This window comes from Macaca fascicularis, chromosome 8 (assembly GCF_037993035.2).
Source record: "Macaca fascicularis isolate 582-1 chromosome 8, T2T-MFA8v1.1".
NCBI classification, from domain to species: Eukaryota; Metazoa; Chordata; class Mammalia; order Primates; family Cercopithecidae; genus Macaca; species Macaca fascicularis.
In genome coordinates, this window is record NC_088382.1 from 42,859,923 (window position 1) to 42,879,415 (window position 19,493).

Below are 19,493 nucleotides of genomic sequence, written 5' to 3' on the forward strand. Positions count from 1 at the left end.
TGTTATCCAACGTCAGCTTGCAAACTCTATCTTTCACAAAACTTTAGAACACAATTTAGCCAAGTCTTTGCCATTTTTTTTTTTAAACAGGAATGGCTTTTCCTTCATTGTCCAATAACATGTTGCTTTACTTCTGTCTAAGACCTCACTAGAAGCACCTTTAATATTCGTATTTCTCCCAACATTCTGTTCATGATTATGTACGTATTCTCTAAGAAGAGGTAGGCGTTCTCTTTTCTCTCAGTGCTCTCACCAGAATCACCTTTAATATCTATATTTCTATCAACAGTCCTTTATTGCACTCTAGGCTTTTTTTAGTTTGCACCTTAAAATGATTCCAACCTCTACCCATTTCCCAGTCCCAAAGCCACAGCTATAGTGTTAGGTATTTGTTAGAGCAGCACCTCATATCTTGGTACCAAAATCTGTATTAGTCAGGGTTCTCCAGAGAAACTGAATGAATAAGATATTAGTTCATCATGTGGTGGAAGGCTGAGAACTAAAAAATCATCAATAAAACACTAGTAACATCCCACTTTATACTTTAGTTTAGTGTTTTTGTTTTTATTATATTCATTTTTTATATATGAAAGAAATGTTTAATGTTTGGACATGATGTTGGTAATGATATCTTCTCCTTTTCATTAGGATAATAAAATCTCTGATGTAATTTAAAATTGCTATTTTTCATTCCAGAGAAAAGTTACATGGAGGAGGGAAGACATGCCCCTTTTCAAAAACAACGGTTTCAACTCATTTTCTACATTTCGCTACCTGTGCTTATTATTACTACTGCCATTTTAATAAAACGGAAAAAATTGAGAGAGCTATGTTATAGAGGGGAAACTGAAAGTGAGAGGTATGTATATACATATATATATAATGTACACACAAATATATGTAAAATATATGTACATATATTTACTCTTATTACATTTAGAAAGACAAGAAAAATGTATTTGTGTTTCATCAGGAATAATCTCCAGCTGTAGGTAAGGCAATATAAAGAGAGGCTCAGGGAGACATTTACAAAATGGTTTGATGCCCTTTGTTATTTGTTTTGATATTGTTTCTCATCTCACAAATTACTAAAACCACACAGTTTACCACGAGTATCATGGTAAGAGCAGACATGGCTGCCAGGGGAATTTTGGAGGTTTATTTAGCCTCTTAGTTCACCGACCCTGTCCATAGAGTCATATCACCTATGAGCTCCATTTGAATTACATGACACTGCATTTCAAGGGAACTTCCAAAAACTAAATTTATTAGATACAGATTCTCAGGCCAGTGATGAACATCTTTATTAGCACACCTAGAGAGGTGTCTATAAATCTATTTTGACAATATTTGTTTTTCTAAATATAGATATTGCTGATTTGTAAAATCATTTCTTAATTAGAAACTACATGTGTAGTTAATAATGTCAGGTTAAAGAGACAGGAGGCACCACCATGTAGGAAGAGAATTACACTTAGCTTTGGGAAACCTTGTTTTAAGTTATAAATCTTGCATGTAACCCTGTAATACTGTGAGTAAGTGATTTAATCTTTATTTACTTAATATTATTCTCTATAACTTTACAGAATGGGGGATAATAATAGCTTTTCAATGTATCTAAACTTTTGAGTACATCAATTTAATGAGTGAAATCATCATGCTATCTGTAACCAGTTGCACAAAATTTTAAACTTCATATTGAGCCCCTTAGTCATAATTTACAATATTTCATCACAGATATATTTACATCTAGTTTTACCCTCCAAGAACTGATGCAAAGATAAAACATGTTTATATTTTCTGAGAGAGAGAAAGAAATATATTGAGCTGTATATAAAAAGTATTTAAAATTTGTGAGTGCTACTTTATGTTTTGGCTTATTGGAACTGAGAAATTAGGGATATCTAAAATAAGGGGACCTGCCTATATAAATGTGGGCTTACAAACATAAATTATTGATTAAATGTAGAATGAGAATGAGAAGACTCAATTACCAGACTGAGGTAACTGATGGCGTTTGTTCTAATATTGAAAACAGTACCTGTTTAAGTTGTTAAAAGGAGATATTCATTTATTTGAATCGCTGTTTCTTTGAAGAACAGTTTTCATTCAGGTATTTAATTATTCAAGAATTACTATTTTCCTCACTTTAAAACAAAGTTTATCAATTTTATAGCTCTGTGTCACAAGAAAGCAGCAGTAACAGCAAGTCATCCCTCAGTGAAAGGTGAGTATAGAACTATGTGTTGAATCATTTTGCATTGTAAGTTTTGATCATTGCTTATGAGCACTTAAAAATGGTTAGTTTGAAATCAAACTTTTTTTTATATATTTGTTTAATTCTGTCTATAGGTTATTTTATAATAATAAATAATAAAACTTGGTTTTGTGATATCTCAGCCTCTCCTTCTTGACCTATGAAAGGAGAGATTTTTGTGCACTCACACTAGCAACTACCATCTATTAGCATGTAAATCATGGGTTTGTTTTTTTCTTTAGCATTGGGTAGGAGCATTTGTGTTTTAGTGATATTTTACTGGCATATAAAAAGATAACTGATGCTCTAATTAGCAGTACCAACCTTGTTGGCATCAGGGACGGGTTTAGTGGAAGAAAATTTTCCCATAGGGCGGAGTGGAGGGGGATAGTTTCAGCTCACATCATCAATCATTAGTTAGATTCCCATAAGGAGTGTGCAACTTAGATCTCTCACACGTGCAGGTCACAATAGAGTTCATGCTGCTATGAGAATCTAATGCCACTGCTGACCTGACAGGAGGCAGAGTTGAGGCAGCTTTGGGCCTCAGATGAGCCCCAGGTGAGCCCCAGTACTATGCTGATCTGGGAGGCTGTAGGCTTCGGGTGTGACACAGCAGGGTACCAGCTGTGATGGCCACAGGAGTGCTCATATCTCCCCTTTCCCAATTTCAGGCAGCCCACTGCACAGACAGATTCCTTCTTCCTGAGGAAAAGAGAGAAAACAGAGCAAGGGACTTTGCCTGTGAACATAGGAATTTCTCCCTATTTCCCTCCAAGTCCATCAGAGTTGTGTATTTAGGAGTCTGCAAGAGATACAGCATATCTGGGCTTAGAGATCCCTCTAGCACTGAAATGCCTGTAGAGACAACAGACTTAAGTAACTTAATACTCAATCTTCTTTGAATTCTTGGAAAGTCCTTTGAAGAAGAGCAAGTAAAAACAAAGCCAGACTGTGAAGACTAGAATAAATACCTAGAGACAGTGATAGACTGCAATACAATAGTAGTAGGGGCCTTTTAACACACTTTCAGCAGTGGTCAGATCATCCATACAGAAAATCATCAATGAAATATTGGAATTAAACAACACTAGATCAAATGGCCCTAATTGACATTTACAGAATATTTTATGTAACTGGTGCAGAATATATGTTAATTTCATCGGCACATAGATCATATGTAAGGCCACAAAACAAGATGGAATAATATCAAGTATCATTTTGAAAAACAGTGGAATGAAATTAGAAATCAATGAAAAGAGGAACTTTGGAAACTATACAAATACATGAAAATTAAACAATATGCTCTTGAAAGACCAGTGTGTCAATAAAGAAATTAAGAAGGAAATATTTTTTAAAATTGAAGGAAACAAAAATGGAAACATAACATACCAAAGTCTATGGAATGCAGCAAAACCAGTACTGAAAGGAAAGTTTATACCTATACATACTGATACCAAAAAAGTAGAAAGACTTCAGTTACGCAACCTCATGGTGCAATTCAAGAAAGAAAGCAAGGACAAACCAAACCACAAATTAGTAGAAGAAAATAAATAATAAAAACTAGAGCAGAAATAAATGAAATTGAGAATTAGAAAGGTCCATGAAACAAGAAGTTTGTTTTTGAAAAGATAAACACTTCTTTTGCTACATTGACCAAGAGAAAGAAAATAATGGATTGAATACTTAAATGAAAGATATGATTTATATGAGCACAAATCAGATAAAAAGACATTGCAATTGACACTTTAGTAATTTAAAGACAGCATTCAAGTAGAGATATTGTGACCAAATGTGTGTCAATAATTTGGCAAACCTAGAAGAAATGGACAAATTCCTAGACACATACAGTCATAATGAATAATGACATAGTAGCTGCAATAAAAAGTTTTCCATCCAAGAACAGTTCAGGACTAGATAGCTTTAATATTGTATTCTACCAAATATTTAAAGAAGAACTAGTACCAATTTTACTCAAACTATTCTGAAACATTGAGGAGGGAATATTCCCAATATAATTCTACAAGGCCAACATTTCCCTCAAAAACCATACAAATACACAGCAATAACAACAAAAACCTACAGGCCGACATCATGATGAACATGCAAAAATCCTCAACACAATGCTAGCAAACTGAATTCAACAACACATTAAAAAGATTATTTATCACGATCAAGTAGGATTCATCATAGGGATGCAAGGATGGTTCAGCAATGCAAATCAATAAATGTGATCTATCACATAAATAGAATCAAGGACAAAATCCATATGGTCATTTCAATAGAGGCTGAAAAAGCATTTGGTAACACTCAACATAACTTTATAATAAAAACTCTTAATGTAGTTTAGCAGGAACATATCTCAAAACAATAAAGGCCATGTATATCAAACTCATAGACAGCAGCATTCTAAATGGAGAAAAATTGAAAGCCTTTCCTTTATGATGTAGAACAACACAAGAATGCCCATTTTGCTTCTTTTATTTATCATAGTACTGGAAGTCCTAGTCAGAGCGATTAGACAAAAGAAAGATATCAAGGGTGTCCAAATTGGAAAGGCAGAAATCAAATTCTTATGTGCAGATGATATGATCTCATATTTAGAAAAATCTAAAGACTCCTCCAAGGGGAAAAAACTGTTAGAGGTGATAAATGTAATTGGTGACATCGGGGGATACAAAATCAAACAAAAATTAGTAGCATTTCTATATGCCAACAGTGAACAACCTATAAATAAAGAAAGCAATCCTATTTACAACAGCTATAAAAATACCTAGGAATAAATTTAATCATAAAAGCAAAAGATTGCTACAATGAAAATTGTAAAACACTTAACTAACTGGCTGTGGTGGCTCATGCCTGTAATCCCAGCACTTTGGGGGGCCAAGGTGGGTGGACTGCCTGAGCTCAGAAGTTCGAAACCACCCTGGGCAACATGGAGAAACCTTGTCTCTACTAAAATACCAAAAAAAAAAAAAAAAAAAAAAAAAAAAAGCCATGCACTGTGATGCAAGCCTGTAATCCCAGCTACTCGGGAGGCCAAGGCAGGAGAATCACTTGAGTGTGGGAGGCAGAGGTTGCAGTGGGCCAAGATCATGCCACCACACTCCAGCTTGGGTGACAGAGTGAGACTCCATCTCAAAAATAAATAAAAATAAAAGTAAAACACTTATCAAAGAAATTAAAGAGAACACAAAAAAGTGGAAATATATCCCAAGCCCATGGATTGGAAGAATTAATACTGTTTAAATATCCATAAAACCCAAAGCAATCTGGAGATTCAATGCAATCCCTATCAAAATACCAATGACATTCTTCACAGAAATAGAACAATAATCCAAAAATTCGTATGGAACCACAAAAGATAGGCTTTTTAACAAATAGTGTTGGGAATACTTTATATCCTCATGCTAAAGATTGAAATTGGGCCATTATCTTATACACAAAGGCCAACACAAAATAGATTGAAGACTTAAATGTAAAATATGAATTATAAAACGCTTAGAAGAAAACAGAAAAATCTTCATTACATTGGTCTTGGCAATGATTTCATGGATATGACATGAAAAGCACAGACAACCAATGAAAAAAAGACATATGGGGCAACATTAAACTCAAAAGCTTCTTCATAGCAAAGGAAATGCTGAAAATCCAATGGAATGGGAGAAAATATTTGCAAACCGTTGATCAGTTAAGGGGTTAATTCCCAAAATATATTAAGAACTCTTTCAACTCAATAGCAAAAAACTAATAACCTGATTAAAAGTTAGTTTAAGACTTGAATAGACATTTTGCCAAATAACATATATAAGACTCTTACAACTCTATAGCAAAATATCTAATAATTTAAAAAATGGGCTAAAGACTTCAGTAGACATTTCTCCAAAGAAAACATACAAGTGACAAATAAGCATATGAAAAGATGCTCAATTTCGTTAACTATCAAATGTATGCTAATCAAAACCACAATGAGATTCACCTCACACCTGTTAGGATGGATCTTAAAAAAAAAAATCAACAATAGCGAAATGTTGAGGAGGATGTGGAGAAATTAGAATCGTTGTGTATATTGTTGGTGGGAATGCAAAATGTTGAAACCATTATGGAAAATGACATGGAGGGTTATCAAAAATAAAAAATACAATTACCATATAATCCAGCAATTCTACTTCTTGAAATTTATGGAAAAGAGTTGAAATCAGGAAACCAAAGGGATATTAGCATTCCAATGTTCACTGAAGCACTATTCACAACTCTCAAGTGTGGCTACAACCTAAATGTCTGTCGATGAATAAGTGGATAAAAATAAATGTGACATCTCTCTCCTCCTCTCTCTCTCTCTCTCTGTCTCTCTCTCTCTCTCTCTCTCTCTGTGTGTGTGTATCTAATGGAATATTATTCAGCCTTAAAAAGGAGATCCTGTAATATGTAAAACATGGATGAACCTTGAGGACAAATACTGAAATAATTCTACCTATTTGAGGTATCTAAAAAGTCAAACTCACAAAATTAGAGCAGAATGCTGGTTTCCAGGGACTACGGGGTGGACCAAATGGGTAGTTGCATGTCAGTGGGCTAAAGTATCAAATATGCATGGTGAAAATATTCTAGAGATTTCATGAAAAACATTGTCCCTAAAATTAACAAATCTGTATTGTACACTTAGAAATGTGGTAAGATGGTCGATCTCATGCTGTGTTCTTACTATATATAGCACAACTTTTTAAAAATAAAAACTTTTGCCATTCAAAAGATACCCTTAAGAAGGGAAAAAGGAACCGTGAATGTGGAAAAAATCTTTGTAATACGTATTTCAAATGAAGGATTCACATTCAGAATATATACTGAACTCCTACAAATTGATAAAAAAAAGATGAGAATATAATGACCAAAATATTTGAAGAAACACTTCACAAAAGATGATATCAAAGGGGCACAGAATATGAAAATGTGCTTAATGCCATTACTCTAACTAAGAGATGAATTAAAATCAAAATGATATTTTCCTAAACCACTACAACAGTTTCTAAAATTAAAAAAATGGACAACATCAAGGATTGGCAAGGATATCAAGCTACTAAAACTCTCACGTGGTGCTGGTATGAGGGTATTCTGGTACAGCATACTTTTCACTACTGTTCAGGAGTTTAGCATCTTCTAAACCTGAATATTTATGTAATCTATTACAGCAGTCTGTGCTCATTTAGGGAATAGAAACAATACAGTGATTTAAGTAGGGGATGCAAGTATAAAGACTAATTTACCTATAATAGAAGAGTAACTATAAGATATTGGGAAAACATCCTCTTTATGAGACCCTAGTGGAGAGTACATAAGGAAGAACTAACTTAGAAGTGGGTATCCTTCCCATGCTTGAGGTGGAAAAGATATAGTTGCCTCAGTGGAAAAGATGTAGTTGCAACCTACTGAATGGCAGGGGAAGTTTATTCATTTTCTTGAGTCAGATCTGGTAGTCAGTTGTGTGGCATGCAAAAGGAAACCACCTAGAGCACAGAAAACCATAGTTGAGCTGCAGCTGGTGGCCAGGTATGAGGGTATGTAGTAGAAGTGGGGGTGTCAGTTCAGTAAGAGGACTGAACCTCAATAATCAGATGTGAAATTCAAATTACAAACACAGTATGATACTAATAAATACATGCTAGATGGCTATCATTGTAACAACTTACAATGTCAATTAGTGAGAATATGGAGCAACTGGAGCTTTTATATCCCTTGTAGGGAATGTAAATTTGCAAAATCAATTTGGAAAACTGGTAAAATCTATTAAGGCTTTGCCAATGCCTATTTTATAACCCAAAAGATTCCACTCATTGGTGTGTACCATTAGTAATGTGCACATGTGTGGATCAAGAGACATGCACAAGAATGTTCATGGCAGAACTGGTTGATGAAAACACTGGAAACAACCTGACTTTACATCTTATTGCCTTCTTTCCCAATATCAGTAATATATGTATATGTGGGTCTCTATTTATTTAACATAAACTCAGTCAAAAGGTTTTTGGAGACATGGCCAAGGATAATCAGGAAAAAGATTCTGATATTCATATGAAAGAAAAATATGTGGTATCCAGGTAAACCTTAGTATTAAATAACATGAATTAAAATATAAATCTGTTTGTTTGTTTGTTGATTGATTGCTTGATTTTTTTAAGAGAGGGAGTTTCTCTTCATCACCCAAGCTGGAGTGCAGTGGCATGATCATAATTCACTGCAGCCTCAACTTCTGGGGCTCAAGTGGACCTCCCATCTCAACCTTCTGAGTAGATGAGACTACAGGCACACATCATCAATCCTGGGGAATTACTTTTTGTAGACATGAGGGTATCCCTGTGTTGTCCAGGCTGTTCTCAAACTCTTCAGCTCAAGTGATCCTCTTGTCTTGGGCTCACAAAATGTTGGCATTACAAGTGTGAGTCACCCATTCCTGGCCTACTTATTTTTTTAAAGTATATTTTCTGACTAAAATATCTAAGAAATTTTGGTAGATACATGAATTAAGACAAATATTTTCATAATTACAATAACTAAATAAAATCTCCATCAACAATTGATATGTACATCTTCTCAAATATTTTTCTAAGCAAAATATTAAAAATACTTCTTTTACTTTGAGAATATTGTGGACAAATTTTTATATATTAAAATGCAGTCATATCATTTTGTGGGATGTAGTATTCAAATTAAAAATAAAAAATCATTTATTTTATGTTAGAAATAACAAATGAAAGTCACAAGTGAACACTCCAATAGTTGATTTCTCAGCAAGGCAAAGTTTACTTCTGCAGAAAGGTGCTGTTCATTAGTTTGGTCACCATGAGAGCACACCGAACAAAGGAAAGCAGCAGCTTTATCCCTAATGCATTGGGTTCCTACTGCTGTGTCCAGTCTCCACTGGCTAGAGTTGGACCACAGAATCTAAGCTGAACCTGATTGGCTAACTTGAGAAGTGCAGGGATGTGGTTATACTTGCAGAAAACAGTTTTGGCGGGGTTGGGGGAGGAGGGGATCAAGCGGGGGTGGAGGGAGCGTTGTGATGGGAGGGGTGATTTACAGAGTGAGTAGCAGATGTGGAATGTGGGCTCTATAGATAAAGACTGTGAGGAAGTTTGTTTCCCAGGGCAAGGGAACACAGAGAGTAAGGGAGTCTTGCCTTGAAAGCAGGAAACGAAAGACTAGGAAACTTAAACAAGTTAACCCTTTGAAGAAGAATGTCTTACTGTATTTAACATCTTAAAAGTCTATAATTATGAATGTTTGTGCTACTTCCAGTTTTTAGTTATTACAAATGCCCTGTAATAAACATTCTGGTATGGATATATATCTGTGAGCAATTGTCCAGTTATTGCCTGAGATAAATCCCCAGAAGATATCGAGAATAAATATAGTGTAATATGAAGACTTTTGTTGTTTTAAAATATCTATTACTAAATTATCATTCCGTTTGTATCCAGTTGTAACTTTCATAATTTATTCATTTATTAGCTAGTTTGGATATGTGAGTGATATACTTTCTGAGCCCTAGCATATCTTAAATTTACTTCTTTTATTATACTACCTTACTGAATTTTCTTTATAATTTTCCACTATGTTACTTAGTAATGAGTTATTTCTATAAGGAATATAGAAATAGAAGTAGAAAATACAAAATTTGAACATATGGAATTAGAGGCATTTTGAGACTCCCTTTAGTATGAAGGAAGCTTAGCATGTTTTACCTTTAAAAAAATCCCTTCACTAATCTTTCTGTTATGTAAATTGAGATTTTAGACCTAGCCTACTGTTAATAAATTTCTGCTTTTAAATATTGTTTATTTTGGTTCTAAAATATTTTGTCTTTTTCAGTTTTATACTTAGGTTTACAACAAACATTTTGAATTGATTTTATATTTAACCGGTTTCATTTTTTGAAGTTCTAAAGAATGATTTTAACTTTTAATGGTGTTAAGAGCCATTTTCTAGCCAGAGAACTTGGAATGCTCGAATCTTGACTTTGCCATAACTTTCTTCTCTTATTCAATAAATAATGTGTGTATGTGAGTGTGTGAATCATTCTTATTATTATTATAGTAGTAATGTATAAAAAACATTGATTAAAAATATATATGAGAGTAAAAGAATGAAACAGTAATCTTCATTAGCTCCAGCACCAGGGATGATCATTCTTAAAAAATTTCATTATATAGATACATACACCAATGTGCATGCATGCATGTGTGTGTATTGTACATGTTGGTGTTATCTAATAAAAAGGTACTTAGAATTACCACCTTTTAATTTTAAAATAAAATCATTGCATATGTTTAGAATGGAGTTTTCAAGGCACTTTATTTATTGACCTAAATAGTTACCAAACATGGATTTAAAAAACCAGTCTACTTTCACAAGTCACTTCTATTATAAAACTGAGAGTATTGTCAGTTGAGGTAACAGGTAATATTTTTCTGGAATTTTTATTTTTTTAATGTTTTTGCTTTTAATCACCCATAGTTTTAAAATTACTTGAGTTAGAAATGTGTTAGCTACAAGAAAGAAAAATGACCAACACTGGCATTTTATTTGTTTTGTTTTCTCCTACAGCACCAGTCTCTAACAACCTTGAATGCTAATACTTGGAGAGAGGAGAGTAACAAATACATCATCAGAAGCGGGCCCGAACCAAGGAGGAACAAAACACAATTTCTCTCTCACTGTGGAGGGTTTTAAACTGTGAAATAAATCATCCGGCCTGAATCTCATGACTTATGTCCATTGAATTCTCTGTATTTGCAGTCCAAATTCTACCTTGTCAAATTTGGATCCATAAGATGCTCTGAATCAGGTGAAAGGAGCCTAAGACCTTCATCTAATAAAGCTAAGAGGGACTGCCGGTCAGCCGCACAGCAGAGTATCTGTTTCCCCTTCTGCTTCTTAGGTTGACCAGAATCTCTCTCAAGTCTGACCTATCCCTTTTCTTTCAGAGTTCCTAGCCTCTAGCTAGTCTGTGACTGGTTACAGTGACTTTTATGTAGATGATATCTGAGCTCAGTTCCTCTCTTCTTACTCCTGCTTATTTTTGAAAGTTGTAAACCCACTTTAGTGTGTTAAAATACTTGTTTGCCTAAAGTAGATTTACCGTAAAGCTAAGGAAGCAAAAACTTAAGAACAACTTAGTTGCACAGATTCTCTTTAAAGTCATGAACCTAACTTTGTATTCTTAGAGTTTATCAAATTATATATGGTTCAGGCCCCATTGAACCTGAATCATGTCTTCTCTTCACACATTCCTTTGGCAGTGGTGTGCTAGAGACAGCTCATATCATCTCGCCAGAGCTCACCAGTTAAAGTTTCAGAATATTTGCAAGTCAGTTGTTAAACAGCCATTATAAAAAATATTACTTAAATCTAAATACATTAAAAACCAACATTCAAATAACACCATTTATTCATTATTTTTTATATTTATCTTTGCTTTTTAGGTTATGACTATTGCATCTTTATGGTTGAACTACTATACTATGGTAATGTGTGACTTGCATGTATTACCAACTCTTCCAGAAATATCAAATGGTAGCTTGAAATTAGCCTTTGCGGAGACTGATAAACCTATCGTTGTGGACTTCCTCTCCCTCACATCACAGAAATAGCTGTATAATAGTTGCTAGCAAATCACTGTTCCTGGGGATAGTTCACCTTTTTTCTGTTTTTGTTTTTAATAGCTTGTTGAAGGTACTTTTCTCTCATTGCTCAAATCTATCTCCAACTCTTTCTGAATATGAATACCCAATTGGTCTCAAAAAAATTGGGTATAGAAAGAATATAACTAAAGACAATAAAGGCCATGTGTTAAAAATTAAACACCACAGCTAACATCATACTGAATGGGGAAAAGCTGAAAGCTTTTCCTGTAAGATCTGGAAGAAGGCAAGTTTCCCACTTCTACTGCTTTAATTCAACATACTATTGGAAGTACTAGCCAGAGCAATTAGGTAAGAGAAAGAAAATAAAAGGCATATAAATAGGAAAGGAAGAAGTCAAAGTATCCCTGTTTGCAGATTACATAATCATATATTTAGAAAATACTGAAGACTTCACCAAAAAAAAAAAAAGTTAGAAAAAATAAATCAAGATAGTAAAGTTGCAGAATGCAAAATTAACATACAAAAATCGGTAGCATTTCTATATACCAATAGTGAACTATCTGAAAAAGAAATCAAGAATCAAGTTAATTTACAATAGCTACAAAATTTTAAATATCTAGGAATAAATCAAGAAGGTGAAAGAACTCTACATGAAAAATATAAAAGATTGATAAAAGAAGCTGAAGAGAACACAAGTAAAAAATTCCATGTTTATAGATCAGAAGAATTAATATTGTCAAAATGTCCATATTTATCCAAAGCAATCTTCAGATTCTTCAGAAATCTCTATCAAAATACTAGTGAAATTCTTCCCAGAAATAGAAAAAACAATCTTAAAATCCATATGGAAACGGAAAAGACTCTAGTAGCCAAAGCAATCTTGCAAAAAGAACAAAGCTGGAGGCATCACAGTACCCACTTCAAAATATGCTACAAAATATAGTAATGAAAACAGCATGGCACTGGCATAAAAAAGTCACATAGAACAATGGAATCAAATAGAGAAATAAATCCATGTTCAGGGCCAGCTAATTTTCATCAAAGGTAGCAAAACACATATTGGGAGAAGTACTGTCTCCTTTGCCGAGACCAGCTTGGTCGGGGAGACCCTAACCCAGTGGCACTAGAGGAATTAAAGACACACACACAGAAATATAGAGGTGTGATGTGGGAAATCAGGGGTCTCACAGCCTTCAGAGCTGAGAGCCCCAAACAGAGATTTACCCACATATTTATAAACAGCAAGCCAGTCATTAGCATTGTTTCTATAGATATTCGATTAACTGAAAGTATCAAGGGATGGGCCGAATTAAAGAAATGGGTTGGGCTAGTTAACTGCAGCAGGAGCATGTCCTTAAGGTACAGATTGCTCATGCTATTGTTTGTGGCTTAAGAATGCCTTTAAGCAATTTTCTGCCCTGGGTGGGTGAGGTGTTCCTTGCCCTCATTCTGGTAAACCCACAACCTTCCAGTGTGGGCGTTAGAGCCATTATGAACATGTTACAGTGCTGCAGAGATTTTGTTTATGGCCAGTTCTGGTGCCCATTTATGGCCAGATTTTGGGGGGCCTGCTCCCAACTCTCCTCAGTAAGTGGTGCTGGCAAAACTGGCTATCCACATATAGAACAGTAAAACTAGGCCAGCATCTCTCACCATATACATAAAATTAACTCAAAATAAATTAAAGACTTAAATTTAAGACCTCAAACTATGAAACTACTAGAAGACTATAGGGGAAACACTTTATAAAATTGGACTGGGCAAGGATTTTTTTCAATAAGACCTCAGAAGAACAGGCAATAAAAGCAAAAATAGACAAATGGGATTACATCAAACTAAAATGCTTCTGCATAGCAAAGGAAATCAACAGTGTGAAAAGACAACCTATAGATTAAGAAAAAGTATTTGCAAAATATGCATCTGACAAGGGATTAATACCCAGAGTATATAAGGAACTGAAACAACTCAGTAGCAAAACAAAACAAATAATCCAATTTTAAAATGGGCAAAAGACTTGAATAAACATTTCTCAAAAGAAGAAGTATGGCCAAGAGATACATAGGCATATGACAAGGTGCTCAACATAATCAATTGTCATAAAAATGAATAGAAATTACCATGATATATCATCTCGCCCCAGTTAAAATAGCTTATATCAAAAAGATAAGGAATAATACATGCTGGTGAGAAAGTGGAGAAAAAAAAAAACCCTTGTACACTATTAGTGGGAACATAAATTAGTACAACCACTATGGAGAACAGTTTGGAGGTTCCTCAAAATCTAAAACTTGGGGTATCATATGATCTAGCAGTCCCACTGCTGAACATATACCCAAAAGAAAGAAAATCAGGCCAGGCACTGTGGCTTATGCCTGTAATCCCAGCACTTTGGGAGGCTGAAGCAGTTGGAAGTCAGGAGTTCGAGACCGGCCTGGCCAACATGGTGAAACCCTGTCTCTACTAAAAATACAAAAATTAGCCAGGCGTGGTAGTGGGCACCTATAATCCCAGCTACTTGGGGGGCTGAGGCAGGAGAATTGCTTGAACCTGGGAGGCGGAGGTTGCACTAAGCCAAGATTGCACCACTGCACTTCAGCCTGGGCAACAAGAGTGAAACTGTGTCTAAAAAAAAAAAAAAAAAAAAAAAGGAAAAGGAAAAGAAAAAGTTGAGAATGTTGAAGAGATATATGCACTCCTATGTTTGTTGCAGCACTGTTCACAATAGCCAAAAATTGGAAACAACCTAAGCATCTATCAACAGATTAATGGATACAGAAAATGTGGTACACATACAGAATGGAGTACTTTCAGCCATAAAAAGAATGAGATTCTGTCATTTGCAAGGAGGTCGAACTGCTAATCATTCAGTTAAGTGAAATAAGCCAGGCACAGAAAGGCAGACATCAAATATTGTCACTTATTTGTGGTATCTAAATATCAAAACAATTGAACTCATGGAGATAGGGAGTAGAAGGATGGTTACCAGAGGCTCGGAATGGTAGTGGCAATGAGGGTGAGGGTTTTAGAAGGGAGATATTCTTATTCATTCATAGAATTTTATTCATTCATAGAAAGAATGAATAAGACCTACTAATTGCTAGCACAACAAGGTGACTATAATAATATACTTGTACATTTTTAAATAACTAAAAGTACAATTGGATTCTTTGTAACACAAAGGAAAAATTGAGGGAATAGATACCTCATTCTGCATGATGTGATTATTACTCATTGCATAGTTGTATCAAAATATCTCATGTATTTCATAAATATCTACACCTACTATGTATCCACAAGAATTAAATATAAAAATAAAATGGCCAAGATATACATGAAAAAATGGTCAACATCACTAATTGTCAGCAAAATTCAATTCGAAGTCATAATGAAATACTATTTCACCTTAGAATGGCTCTTATCAAAACACCAGGGGTTTGGTCTTGGTTCTGCTGCTCACTGCACAGAAAGCCAATGACTGAGACAATGAGTATTGCCAGGGAAGATGCTTTAATCGGGTGCTGCAGCCAAGAATCAGTCCAAATTCATCTCCCTGACCAAATTGGAGATTTATATAGCAGGGAAGAAATATGTAACTAGATGTGGGAAAACAGGAACTCAGGAGGGGTAAAGAAGCAATCATGGGCTGGGTGTGGTGGCTCATGCTTGTAATCCCAGCAATTTGGGAGGCCAAGGTGGGTGAATCACCTGAGGTCAAGAGTTGAAGACCAGCCTGACCATCACGGAAAAACCCCATCTTACTAAAGATACTAAACTTAGCCAGGATTGGTGGTGGGTGCCTGTAGTCCCAGCTACTCAGGAGATTCAGGCAGGAGAATCACTTGAACCCAGGAGGGGGAGGTTGCAGTGAGCTGAGATTGTGCCACTGCACTCCAGCCTGGGTGATAGAGACTCCTCTGAAAAACAAAACAAAACAAAACAAAACAAAAACAAAATAAAACAAAAAAACTCAAATAAATAAAAGAAGCAATCATGACAAATGAGACAATGAATTATTGTCTGGATGTGATGATCTGGTGAGTTTCAGTTTTTAAATACTTTCTGAGAGACCTGGGAGTCCTTTCCTGAGGAAGGAACTCAGATAAAATGAATGTAAGTTTTAAGCTTTAACACCAGAAGGGTCAATTTCTATGTTTATCAAAAACAAACAAAAACAAAACTGTCCATGGGACTCTTGGATTGGCTTCATGGCTATGATAAAAAATACAAAAAATAATGAATGTTGATGAGGGTGTAGAGAAAGGGGAGCTCTTTTGCACTGTTAATGGGAATGTAAATTAGTACAGCCATTATGGAAAACAGTAAGGGGCTAAAAACTCACATGTTAGTTTTTGGAACTACCATGTGAGCCTGAAATCCCATTATTAGGTATATATCCAAAGGAAATGAAACTATATGTTGAAGAGATATATGCCATCCCTTGTTTATTGTAGCATTGTTAACAATAGCCAAGATATGAAATCAACATAAAAGCCTATCTACTGATTAATGTATTTAAAAATGTGATATATATACAAAACAAAATATTCTTCAGCCATATTAAACAATGAAATTCTGTCATTTGCAGCAACTTGGATGAAGCTGAAGGGCATTATGTTAATTGAAGAGACACAAATGATCTCAACTTACATGGGATCAACAAAGTTGATTTCATAGAAGTTAAGCATAGAATGGTAGTTACTAGAGGTTTGAGGTGAGGATACTGTATTAGTCCATTTTCATGTTGCTGATAAAGACATACCCAAGACTGGGAATAAAAAGAGTTTTAATTGGACTTACAGTTCCACATGGCTGGGGAGGCTTCAGAATTATGGCAGGAGGCAAAAGGCACTTCTTACATGGTGGCAGCAAGAGAAAATGAGGAAGAAACAAAAGTAGAAACCCCTGATAAACCCATCAGATCTTGGGAGACTTATTCACTATCATGAGAATAGCACGGGAAAGATCAGCCTCCAGGATTCAATTACCTTTCCCTGGGTCCCTCCCACAACATGTGGGAACTCTGGGTGATACAATTCAAGTTGAGATTTGAGTGGGGACACAGCCAAACCATATCATTCCACCCCTGGCCCCTCCCAAATCTCATATCCCCACATTTCAAAACCAATCATGCCTTCCCAATAATCCCCCAAAGTCTTAACTCATTACAGCATTAATTCAAAAGTCCACAGTTCAAAGTCTCATTTGAGACAAGGCCAGTCCCTTCTGCCTATGAGCCTGTAAAATCAAAGGCAAGCCAGTTACTTCCTAGATACAATGGGGGTACAGGCATTGGGTAAATACAGCCATTCCAAATGAGAAAAATTGGCCAAAACAATGGGGTTACAGGGCCCATGTAATTTCAAAATCCAGCAGGGCAGTCAAATTTTAGAGCTCCAAAATGATCTGTTTGACCCCAGGTCTCACATCCAGGTCACACTGTTGCAAGAGGTGGGCTCCCATGGTCTTGGGCAGCTCCACCCTTGTGGCTTTGCAGGGTATAGCCTCCCTCCTGGCTACTTTCATGGGCTGGCATTGAGTGCCTGTGGCTTTTCCAGGTGCACAGAACAAGCTGTTGGTGGATCTACCATTCTGGGGTCTGGAGAATGGTGGACCTCTTCTCATAGCGCCACTAGGCAGTGCCCCAGTAGGGCCTCTGTGTACGGGCTCTGACCCCACATTTCCCTTCCACACTGTCCTAGCAGAGGTTCCCCAGCCCTGCAGCAAACTTTTTCCTGGGCATCCATGTGTCTCCCTATGTCTTCTGAAATCTAAGTGGAGGTTCCCAAACCTCAATTATTTACTTCTGTGCATCCACAGGCTCAACACCACATGGAAGCTGCCAATACTTGGTGCTTCCACCCTCTGAAGCCACAGCCCGAGCTCTATGTTGGTCCCTTTCAGCCACAGCTAGAGGAGCTGGGACACAGGGCACCAACTCCCTAGGCTGCACACAGCACAGTGACTCTGGGTGCAGCCCATGAAACCACTTTTTCTTCCTGGGCCTCTGGGCCTGTGATGGGAGGGGCTGCTGTGAAGGTCTCCGACATGGCCTGGAGACATTTTTATCATGGCTTGGGAATTAACATTAGGCTTCTTGCTAAAGCAAATTTCTGCAGTCGGCTTGAATTTCTCTTCAAAAAATGAGTTTTTCTTTTCTACTGCATTGTCAGGCTGCAAATTTTCTGAACTTTTATGTTATTTCCTTTTTAAAACAGAACGCTTTTAACAAGAGTCAAGTCATCTTTAGAATACTTTGCTGCTTAGAAATTTCTTCCACTAGATATCCCAAATCATCTCTCTCAAGTTCAAAGTTCCACAAATCTCAAGGGTAGGGAAAAAGTGCTACCAGTCTCTTTGCTAAAACATAACAAAAGTCATCTTTGCTCCAGTTCCCAACAAGTTTCTCATCGCCATCCGAGATCACCTCAACCTGGACCTTATTGTCCATATCACTATCAGCATTTTTTTCAAGTCATTCAACAAGTCTCTAGGAGGTTCCAAACTTTCCCACATTTTCCTATCTTCTTCTGAGCTTTCCAAAGTGTTCCAACCTCTGCCTGTTACTCAGTTCTAAAGCTGCTTCCAGATTTTCAGGTATCTTTTCAGCAACACCCCACTCCTGATACCAATTTACTGTATTAGTCCATTTACACACTGTTGATAAAGACATACCTGAGACTGGGAAGAAAAAGAGGTTTAACTGGACTTACAGTTCCATATGGCTGGGAAGGCCTCAGAAGCATGGCAGAAGATGAAAGGCACTTCTTACATGGTGGTGGCAAGAGAAAATGAGGAAGAAGCAAAAGTAGAAACCCCTGATAAACCCATCAGACCTCATGAGACTTATTCACTGTCATGAGATTTGCATGGGAAATATCTGCTCCCATGATTCAATTACCTCTCCACTGGGTCCCTCCCACAACACATGAGAATTCTGAGAGATGCAATTCAAGTTGAGATTTGGGTGGGACACAGCCAAACCATATCAGGTACCAAGATACATTGGTCAATGAGTACAATGTTACAGTTAGACAGGAAGTTATAGTGTTCTACTACGCTGTAAGGTGACTATAGAAAATAAAAACATATATCTTGAGATAGCTGGAAGAGAAGACTTTGAATGTTACCACCACAAGAAGTGATAAACATTTAAGGTGATGGGTACAGTAATTACCCCGATTTAGTCATTTTATTCAATGTTTACATGCATTGAAGAATCACACCGTGCCCCATAAACATGTACAATTATTGTGTATAGGTTATAAATAATAAAAATGAATAATACAAAAAAGAATACTCAATTTTCTGGGTCCTTAGGACATTTGACATGGTTTGGAGTGAGCTTAACAACAACATCTGTCAGAGTTCCAAAAGGTACATTTCAGACCTGCTGTCTGTTATGGAGGGTGTAGAAGCTGCTAAGAGATAACTAGAGTTGCACCACCAAAAATAACAAGGCTACCAAGTCTGTGGTCCAAGGACTTTACCCTTAGAGCTATTCAAATACTGATGAGCTGGGAGGTCTGAGAAGAGGAGCAGTATGTAAGGCAAACATTTACCAATTGCTATGATTAAATGTACCAAGTTTACGAAAA

At 36.1% G+C, this 19,493-nt stretch overlaps 1 protein-coding gene across 1 annotated transcript in view; it reads left to right on the forward strand.

Annotated features, from left to right (window-relative positions):
* ADAM5 (Disintegrin and metalloproteinase domain-containing protein 5) overlaps positions 1-11,016 on the forward strand; it is a 136,929-nt gene extending 125,913 nt beyond the window's left edge. Inside the window, 3 exon segments of the mRNA NM_001283728.1 lie at positions 697-859; positions 2,177-2,227; positions 10,859-11,016. Of these exon segments, the coding sequence (NP_001270657.1) occupies positions 697-859; positions 2,177-2,227; positions 10,859-10,871 (227 nt within the window). The 3' untranslated portion in view covers positions 10,872-11,016.
* The last annotated feature ends 8,477 nt before the right edge of the window (positions 11,017-19,493 follow it).